We start from the raw sequence: 10,774 nt of genomic DNA, 5'->3' as shown, positions 1-10,774 counted from the left end.
CAGACCACTCCCCCTACAGGAGCTACAGACCACGCCCCCTTTAGCTGCTGCAGACCACGCCCCCTACAGCTTCCACAGACCAAGCTCCTTCAGCTGCTACCGGCCACGCCCCCTACAGGTGCTACAGACCACTCCCCCTAAAGCTTCTACAGACCACGCCCCTACAGCTTCTACAGACCACGCCCCTACAGCTTCTACAGACCAAGCCCCTTCAGCTGCTACCGGCCACGTCCCCTACAGGTGCTACAGACCACTCCCCCTACAGGAGCTACAGACCACGCCCCCTTCAGCTGCTACAGACCACTCTCCCTACAGCTGCTACCGGCCACGCTCCCTACAGGTGCTACAGACCACTCCCCCTTCAGCTGCTACAGACCACTCCCCCTACAGGTGCTACAGACCACTCCCCCTTCAGCTGCTACAGACCACTCCCCCTACAGGTGCTACAGGCCACGCCCCCTACAGCTGTGCAGACAACGCCCCCTTTCTGTTTAAGCCACTCCTCTTTCTGTTGTAGCCCTCCTCTTTCTGTTTAAGCTCCTCCTCCTGTAGCTCCTCCTCCTGGTGGATCAGCTCCTCCTCTGATCGATCAGAATGAATCATGCAATATAGTTTATTTTTATGTCTGCTCTTAAACACTAAAGTCTGAATAAAAGAATAAAAGATGGAATAAAAGATAAGTGTGTGGAGTTGGAGCAGTGACAGACTGACTGGTTTAGCTGCAGACAGCATCCCCTGTCCTGACGCACTATAGCGTTAACATCCTGCAGTCCAACAGACACATTCATTTTCAGTACAAATATGTTTACCTGCAGTCATGTGACATTATTGTTGTTGTTGCATTAAATGATTTAAACAGTGTTTGAAGTGTATGTGTGTGTGTTTCCTTTACATTTGATTCATACAAGCCGACATAATATAGCAACGCTGTTACACTCTAATATGTGTCAACAGACTATAATTGACCTATTTTTAGGCATTTTAAAATTTGACCATTTTTTCACAAAAATCCACATACGTATCATTTTTTATTGAGTGGGTAATTTTTGGATATCCCATAATTTGGTGTTTTTCTGTCATTTCTAGCCATATTATGTTCTACTATGTATCAACAAATTATAATTGGGCCATTTGAAGCAGTTTTAGGCATTTTAAAATTTGACCAAAATTGACATGCATTACTTTTTTTTGAGGCGGTCATTTTTGGACATCCCTTTTTATGGTGTTTTTCTATCATTTCTGGCCATATTATGCTCTTAATATGTACCAAGAGGCTATAATTGAACCATTTGAAGAATTTTAAAATTTGACCATTATTGACAAATACCGACAAAGTATGACTTTTTTGAGGGGATCATTTTTGGACGTCCCATAATATGGTGTTTTTTTTCTCCACTATTTTTTTGGCCATATAATATACAAATATGTATCAACAGACTGTAATTGACCCATTCAAAGCGTTTTTAGGCATTTGACATTTTAGCTGTTTTTGACAGAAATCAACATGACTTGTTTTGAGGGGGTCATTCTTGGGATTTATATATATTTTTTTTAGCATTGTCGTGGTCATTATTATTATTATTATTAATAATAATATTATTATGGAACGATTTAAACAAATATGGTGTTTTTCTGTCATTTCTGGCCATATAATGCTCTGATATGTATTAATAGACTATAATTGACCCATTTTAGGCATTTTAAAATTTGACAATTTTTGACAAAAATCGACATGCCATTATATGACTTTTTTGGACATCCCATAATTTTGTGTTATTTCACTATTTTTGGACAAACTATACTATCACACGTATCAACAGACTATAATTGACTCAGGCCATGCCCCCTACAGGTGACGGAGGCGGAGTTAAAGAATCAGAAGAAGCTCATATTCAAAATCTTTATTTACAAATAACTGAAGACGTTACTGTTGTTTGTTTTCTCAGTCAGCTGATCGATGATGGTAAATGTTCCCACAGCGGAGAGAGTCAGTGGACGCAGCAGAATCAGAGTGGGCGTGTCCCAAAAACATTCATCAATAAAACCGTCACTCAGATTCTTCACAAGGAAATTATATTATATTTTGTTTTTGTTCCGTGTTTTTCTGCCCAGATTAATTCATTCTGAAAGGAAAAAACGACCTCCTGTCTGGTGGACACGGTTTCAGGGACTCACTGGAAGATCTTAATAAAGAAATAATTATAATAATGTAAACAGGCCGGGAAATAACTATTAATGTTTCTTTTCTGCCTTTAAAAATATATTAAAATATTTTTTATCATGGTGAATAATTATAGTAATCAAATAAAAAATAAATAAATATGACCTTAAAAATAGAAACTAAAAACACAGAGCAGACGAACAATAAAAGCCTCCAGAAAACACTGAACTTTGAAAACAAACTTTTGTTTTATAGTTTCATCTTTTCCACCTCGACTCAGAAACCAGCTGACTCTGTTACTGTGGGACCAGTGACATGGTGTAGAACAGTTCTGGTTCTGGACCCAGGTCCGAGTCCAGATCCGAGTCCATGTCCGAGTCCAGGAACAGATCCGAGTCAAGGACCAGATCCAAGTCCAGGTCCAGGTCAAGGTCCAGGTCCAGGACCAGGACCGGGTCAGTCTAACAGTCGCTCCTCCACAGTTTGATGGTCTTGTCGTTCTCCAGCGCAGCGGACGCAATGATGTTCTCTGTCGGGTGACACGCCGTTGAGATCACCACGTCTGTCGAGACACAGAGACACTCGGTCAACATCAACAGGTCTCACAGGTCCAACTGGGTCCTCCGAGACCAGAACCACCAAAACCTGAAACCTGATCTGAGATTTCTGCTGCTTCAAATAAAGACCAACAGGTTCAACAAGACCTGGACAGGTCAGAGACTGGGACTAGGAGACAGAGTCAGGGACTAGGAGACAGAGTCAGGGACTAGGAGACAGAGTCAGAGACTAGGAGACACAGTCAGGGACTAGGAGACACAGTCAGGGACTGGGAGACAAAGTCAGGGACTAGGAGACAGAGTCAGGGAATAGGAGACAGAGTCAGGGAATAGGAGACAGAGTCAGGGACTAGGAGACAGAGTCAGAGACTAGGAGACACAGTCAGGGACTAGGAGACACAGTCAGGGACTAGGAGACACAGTCAGGGACTGGGAGACAAAGTCAGGGACTAGGAGACAGAGTCAGGGAATAGGAGACAGAGACTAAGAGACAAAGTCAGGGACTAGGAGCCAGTCCTACCTGTGTGTCCTTGTAGTTTCTGGACGATCTCTTTGGTCTGAAGGTTCCAGATGTAAACCAGGCTGTCCTCAGAGCCGGACACGATCCACTGAAACACAAAGGTAACAGGTCAGGGGTCAGAGGACAGGTGGACATGTGAAACAGCTGACTGGAGATAGACTCACCTTCCCTCCTGTGACAGAGAAGTTGGCAAAGATACAATATTTCTCATTCTTATGTCCCGAATACGTCTTCAAACACTGAGGACAGAGAAAACAGACAGGTCAGACTACCGAGAGACAGACAGGTCAGACTGCTGAGAGACAGACAGGTTAGAATACTGGGAGACAGACAGGTTAGAATACTGAGAGACAGACAGGTCAGACTACTCAAAGTAAGACAGGTCAGACTACTGAAAGACAGACAGGTCAGACAGACAAGTCAGACTTCTGTGAGACAGACAGGTCAGACTACTGAGAGACAGACAGGTCAGACGGACAAGTCAGACTTCTGTGAGACAGACAGGTCAGACTGCTTAGAGACAGACAGGTCAGACTAATGAGAGACAGATAGGTCAGACTACTCAAAGTAAGACAGGTCAGACTACTGGGAGAAAGACAAGTCAGACTACTGAGAGAGAGACATGTTAGAATACTGAGAGAGAGACAGGTCAAACTATTGAGAGACAAACAGGTCTGACTATTGAGATACAAACAGATCAGACTGCTGAGAGACAGACAGGTTAGAATACTGGTAGATAGACAGGTCAGACTACTGAGAGACAGACAGGTCAGACTGCTGAGAGACAGACATGTCAGACTACTGAGAGAACAGTCAGACAGGTCAGAATATTGACAGACAGACAGACAAGTCAGACTACTGACTGACAGACAGGTTAGAATACTGAGAGAGAAACAGGTCAGACTACAAAGAGACAGACAGGTCAGACTACTGAGAGACAGACAGGTCAGACTACTGAGAGACAGACAGGTCAGACTACTGAGAGACAGAAAGGTCAGACAGACAAGTCAGACTACTGAGAGAAAGACAGATCAGACTACTGAGAGAGAGACAGGTTAGAACACTGAGAGAGAGAGACAGGTCAGACTATAGAGAGAGAGAGACTAACAAATCAGACTACTGAGAGACAGACATGTCAGACTATTGACAGACAGACATACAAGTCAGACTACTGAAAGACAGACAGACAGACAGACAGACAGGTCAGACCACTGAGAGACAGACAGAACAGACAAGTCAGACTACTGACAGACAGACAGACAGAATACTGAGAGACACACACCTTCCCCTTGCTGTAGTCCCAGAGCTTCAGCGTGCTGTAAAACAGAGACACAGAGTTACAGTTGTAACCTGCAGAGACAGACAGGTAGAGAGACAGACAGGTAGACAGACAGACATGTAGAGAGACATACAGACAGGTAGAGAGACAGCCAAGTAGACAGCGGACATTTAGTGAGACAGACAGAAAGACAGGTAGACAGACAGACATTTAGTGAGAAAGACAGACAGACAGACAGAAAGACAGGTAGACAGACAGATAGAGAAACAGGCAGACAGGCAGGCAGGCAGGCACAGAGACAGAGGGACAGGCAGACAGACAGGTAGCGAGACGGGCAGACAGACAGACAAGTAGACAGATAGACAGGTAGAGAGACAGACAGGAAGAGAGACAGATAGAGAGACAGACAGACAGACAGACAGGTAGACAGACAGACAGACAGGTTCTCGTTTGGCTCTCAACGGAGGCGGTCGCATCTTTTTTCTCTCTCCCTCCCACTGTGTTTTCCCTGCTTCGCTCCTCTCGTCTCGTCTCGTCTTGTCTACTGTCTAACTTGGAAGACTCTCTCTACACTGCTCTCAAAACCAAAAACAATGGATTTGATCAACTGGTCTCTTAACGCAATTGACACCATCTTCTCAACGAGAAGTCGGGGTCAGGGGAGCCCGAGTGTCCTGAGGGGACTTTTGTGGCCGGATACACGATGGACGCCTGGAGCAGGTGGCGTGTCCTGTGCCTGGCACCTCTGTCTCTGGAGGACACTGAAGATGTTTACCTATTCGGAACCGTGATAACAGGGTTTTTGCTGTTTGGATTGGGCTTTGCTCTGGTTTATCGAAACACAAAGGAAACGGTGTCAGCTGTTAAAGGCCCCATTAAGCTGCCCGTGATGATGGAATGTATGGCCAGGGCTGTCGGAACTCAGACTGTGGCCACAAACCGCACCATGGATACCATCCAGGAAAGGGTTGCAGCCCTGGAAAGGGATCGATCTGGAGACCAGGGGGGACATTTTTACCATCGACAGGATTAGTAGCAGAAAATCGCTGCCACTTCCACCCACAGCTCAAATTCCAATCTTATCTGGCTTACCCCAAACAACAGCCTCGGCTCGAAGGCCGTTGCTAATCTTCCCTGCTGAGGAATGTAGCGAGACACTACCATCCCATCCTCCCCCCCTCTCGACTCCACTACCACCTGTTGAACTGTCTGCCTTTGCTCTGGCCCAGGAAGGAAGGTCATCTCCTTAGCAACGTCCAGGCTTATCGCTTTTGTTATTCCAGCGAACTGAGACGAACTGTTTGGTGCTTGACAATAGGCGGGTCTCAGGCCTATACACGAACTTCCACATATACTGATATGCATACATCCCTCCCCCAACCACCCCCCAACCCACGCCTTCGACGCTTCATACCCCCAGCGAGACAGGCGGGTCTGTGAGCTGCGCCGATCGGCTGCAAGATCCGGATATGACTGCCTGGCTATGCTGCCCCCCCCCCTGCACGTCATACGTCTATTCATGTTGTAAAAGTGTACCATGCCATGTTGCTGAGGTTTTTTTCATGCTTTTTTCCTCCTTTCCTCTCCCCATGTGTGCTGTATTTTCTTTCTCTTCTCACCCTGTCTTCCTGTCCTGTCTACCTTGTGATATTGTTTGTGGGTGTATTATGCGTTCTGGACGGGTTGATGGCTCAATTTCGTTGTACTTGTACTTGTACTCTTTGCAATGACAATAAAGGTTCATTCATTCATTCGTAGAGAGACAGACAGAGGGACAGACATTTAGTGAGACAGAAAGACAGATAGACAGATAGACAGGTAGACAGACATGTACAGAGACAGACAGACAGACAGACAGACAGACAGACAGGTAGAGAGTCAGACAGGTAGAGAGACAGATAGAGAGACAGACAGACATGTAGAGACAGACAGACAGACACACAGACAGGTAGAGAGACAGACAGTCAGGTTGAGAAACAGGCAGACATTTAGTGAGATAGAAAGACAGGTAGACAGACAGACAGGTAGCGAGATGGCAGACAGACAGGTAGACAGACAGACAGGTAGACAGACAGACAAACAGGTAGATGGAGGAACTCAAGTGAAACTGATTTAACATGAAACATGTAAACATGCTGACTGCTGTGCTCTGATTGGACAGTGAGGAGGGAACACGCTGACCAATCACAGCGTAGCAGGGCGGGGCCAGGTGACTGACTTGTCCAGCGTGGCGGCGAGGATGTATTTCCCGTTGGGAGAAAACTTGACGAAAGACACCGGAGGGTTATCATCGTCTGAGACACACAGACACAAATAATACAGAAATCATGTTTTTAAATTAACTGTTATATTCTGTTATTAAAAAAGGTCTTAATATCAGAAATACACGTTCCTGCTGCAGAACAAACAGCCATGTGTGTGTGTGTGTGTGTGTGTGTGTGTGTACCTGCATCTGATATTATTATAATATTCACATCCTGTTACTCACCGATCAGAGTCTTCAGACACTGTCCTGATGCTGTATCCCAGATACGACTGCACACACACACACAAACACACACACACACACACACACACACACACACACACACACTATTCAGTGAGAGGATTTAAATGCGTGTTATATGTATTATTTTTACTATCAAGCTGATGTTTTAGTGTGTTGTTTGGTGCATGTAGTGAGTGTGTGTGTATAGTGTGTGTATAGTGTGTGTAGTGTGTGTGTATAATGAGTGTGTAGTGTGTATAGTGTCTATAGTGTGCTCCACTAATCACACCCTCTCCTACACCCCCGTCTTTAATTTCCAATAAATGGAATTTATTTTATGTAATTTCCTCCTGATGACCCATCGGTCTCTGCGCCGGTCTCTGACTGCCTCTCTGACATAGCCACTTGGATGAAGGCACATCATCACCTCCAGCTGAACCTTTCAAAAACTGAACTGCTGGTCCTCCCTGCTAAACCTACAATACACCACAACATCAACATAAAGATTGACTCCCTGTGTCTTTCACCCACCATGGTGGTGAGAAACTTAGGGGTGATGATTGATGACCAACTCACCTTTTCCAGTCATGTCGCCTCAGTTACCCGGTCATGCCGCTTTGCACTTTACAACATCAGAAAAATCAGACCATACCTAACTCAACATGCCACTCAACTCTTGACACAAGCTGTCGTCATCTCAAAACTTGACTACTGTAATGCCCTCCTGACGGGCCTGCCAGCCTGCACAGTAAAACAGCTTCAGATGATCCAGAACGCGGCGGTGCGCCTGGTCTACAACCAGCCAAAAAGGTCACATGTCACACTGCTGCTCATTGAGCTCCACTGGCTACCTGTTGCAGCCCAAAGCATCAAATTCAAATCCCTAATGCTGGCCTACAAAGTTGTCTCCGGTACTGCTCCTACCTACCTGAACGCCCTGATTCAGACATATGCTACCTCACCACCATTGCGCTCTTCCAATGAATGGCGCCTGGCTCTGCCCCCCGTTGGTCCAAGGCAATCCAGACTCTTTGCATTTCTTGTTCCCCGCTGGTGGAACACACTACCAGTTCCTACCAGAGCAGGGGCGTCCCTCTCTACCTTTAAAAAACTCCTGAAGACCCAGCTCTTCAGAGAGCATCTTCTTTCCTAGCACCACACGATAATTTGACTCAAAGAATTGTCACTAGCACTTATTGATGCACTAATAGCTCTTATTGCACTATACCTTGATTGTTTGCTTTTATTCTTCCTGTAAGTCGCTTTGGATAAAATCGTCTGCTAAATGATTAAATGTAAATGTAGTGTGTTTAGTGTGTGCAGTGTGCGTAGTGTGTGTAGTGTGTATAGTGTTTATAGTGTGTATAGTGAGTGGGTGTAGTGTGTATAGTGTGTGTAGCGTGTACAGTGTGTATAGTGTGTAGTGTGTATATAATGTGTATAGTGCGTGTACTGTAGTGTGTATAGTGTGTGTACTGTAGTGTGTAAAGTGTATATAGTGTGTATAGTGTGTGTAGTGTGAGTAGTGTGTGTAATGTGTATAGCGTGTGTCGTCTGTATAGTCTGTGTAGTGTGTATAGTGTGTAGTGTGTATAGTCTGTATAGTGTGTGTGTGTGTGTGTGTAGTGCGTATAGTGCGTGTGTAGAGTGTAAAGTGTGTATAGTGAGTGTGTAGTGTGTATAGTGTGTACAGTGTGTGTAGTGTGTATAGTGTGTATAATGTGTATAGTGTGTGTAGTGTGTATATTGTGTGTAGTGTGTATGTGTGTGGTGTGTATCGTGTGTGTAGTGTGTGTGTGTGTGTGTGTGTAGTGTATATAGTGTGTGTGTGTGTGTGTAGTGTGTATAGTGAGTGTGTAGTGTGTATAGTGTTGTGTAGTGTGTGTGTCTAGTGAGTGTGTAGTGTGTATAGTGTGTGTAGTGTTTAGAGTGTGTGTGTGTGTGTGTGTGTGTGTGTGTGTGTGTGTGTGTGTGTGTGTGTGTGTGTGTCTACCAGAGTCCGTCGTAGCTGCTGGATACGATCAGCGAGCCGTCTCTGTTGAAATGAACCTGAGGGACACAAACAGTCAAAGGAGGTCAGAGGTCACGAGTCACAGGGGTCAGAGGTCACAGAGGTCAGGGCTCACAGGGGTCAGAGATCAGGACTTACAGCAGAGACGGGGTCAGAGTGAGCCGGCAGAGTCTTCAGACATTTTCCTGTTTTAACATCCCAGATACGCACACTCTCATCAAACTACACACACACACACACACACACACACACACACACACACAGTCAGCTGTAGGACAGTATATTATTATATGTACATTATGTGTGATAATCTGATGTGTTGCTGTGTACCGATCCAGACACCACCAGGTTGGACTGAGGGTTGAAGTTACAGCAGAACACGTAGTTACTGTGTCCCTTCAGAGTCTTCAGGCACTTCCCCTGAAAGACAGACAGTGACAGGGAGAGACAGGATGTTATTAGGGCCAGGGGGCAATCGCCCCGAGCACTATTGTTATACTGTGGATTTTTTCTTCTTCCTCTTCCGGACGCAATTTCGTCCCGCTACAAATTATATATCAAAACGTGCGATTTGATTGGGATCGGTGTGCTATTACTTTTCTCTACGGAATATGAAAAAACTGCCCAAAATTTAGCATTGAAGTGAATGGGACGGACGAAAAAAAATGAGCAAAAAAGAACAATAATTGGAGATTTTTAAACGTCTACTTCTCCGGCACAATTTAACCTGGAGACTCCATTTGAACTTTAAACAGTAGACACAAGTCTTGTGTATCAGTGTATTAATCCATGTTTCGATAGGTCATATAGTTTTTTATCAATCCCTGTTCAATGACCATGATCATTTTTGGAGAAATTCTGAGATTATAATGGGTGTGTATTGCATGGAATGTTCGTGTCACAGTGTGTGACATCATCGCCAGAGTGTAGGGGGAGAGAAAAAATTGTCAAAAAAGAAATTTGAAAACTGAGCTCCAGGCCACAAATTCCACTCTACAGAAATAATTTAACTCTGGTAAAGCTGTCAGAGTTATAGTTTGGGCATAGGACGCACAGATGCGCCACCAACACGCATGAACAGCCTCATTGGCTCCCATATTAAAAATGCAGGAAGATTTCTAAAAAAGGGAGATGTAACAGTTTTTTAGATCGCTCTAACAAAGCTATTTTTTCATTTTTCTTAGAAAAACATATGTAGACGTTCAGGAAGAACTCAGGACGCTCAAAATGAAGTCGGATCCATGATAGGTATTATGGTTTTGCCAAAAAAGCTTTCTGTTCGAGGCCAGAAATTCCAGCCTGTTCACCTCTGGCTGCTGTCACTGATCCGGACCATTGGCAGTTGGTGGCAGTTAATTCTGTTGATTGCTCTGCTCTGATTGCCTTTGATCTTTGATGTGATTACAGTTACAGATACATGCACACATACATGCGCGTAAGCGCACACTCCTCCAGATACACATGCTTCACACACACACACACACACACACACACACACACATTTTGAGGTTAAAGGGCATAGATTGCTGTATAAATAAATACTTGAAAAGGTGTGCTCCTTGTATATAATATAGTATCATAACATTACTAGTATTAATTGTTTGAAATCTGTGAAGAATCTCATCACAGTGTACACACACCGGCAGTAGCCCCTGTGGCCCTTTCAGAATTTCCCCAGAGGAAATTTTCTAGTTGATTCTGTGCTTCATCTCTTTGTCAACGTGTTGACATATGACTTCACAGTCGTCTCTAATAATC

General features: G+C 44.6%; 1 protein-coding gene across 1 annotated transcript in view; it reads right to left on the bottom strand.

The window, feature by feature from the left end:
- Positions 1-1,886: 1,886 nt before the first annotated feature.
- Positions 1,887-10,774, bottom strand: part of LOC131975228 (WD repeat-containing protein 5-like) — a 10,733-nt gene continuing 1,845 nt past the window's right edge. The window contains exons 5-13 of the mRNA XM_059337832.1: positions 9,347-9,436; positions 9,155-9,238; positions 8,999-9,054; positions 7,006-7,052; positions 6,736-6,811; positions 4,521-4,554; positions 3,403-3,477; positions 3,239-3,326; positions 1,887-2,723 (exon numbers count right to left, since the gene is read on the bottom strand). Of these exons, the coding sequence (XP_059193815.1) occupies positions 2,623-2,723; positions 3,239-3,326; positions 3,403-3,477; positions 4,521-4,554; positions 6,736-6,811; positions 7,006-7,052; positions 8,999-9,054; positions 9,155-9,238; positions 9,347-9,436 (651 nt within the window). The 3' untranslated portion in view covers positions 1,887-2,622. The remainder of the gene's footprint in view (positions 2,724-3,238; positions 3,327-3,402; positions 3,478-4,520; positions 4,555-6,735; positions 6,812-7,005; positions 7,053-8,998; positions 9,055-9,154; positions 9,239-9,346; positions 9,437-10,774) is intronic.

Source organism: Centropristis striata, chromosome 7 (genome assembly GCF_030273125.1).
Source record: "Centropristis striata isolate RG_2023a ecotype Rhode Island chromosome 7, C.striata_1.0, whole genome shotgun sequence".
NCBI lineage: Eukaryota > Metazoa > Chordata > Actinopteri > Perciformes > Serranidae > Centropristis > Centropristis striata.
The sequence above is the reverse complement of the archived record's forward strand: the minus strand, read 5'-3'. Positions and strand labels throughout refer to the sequence as shown.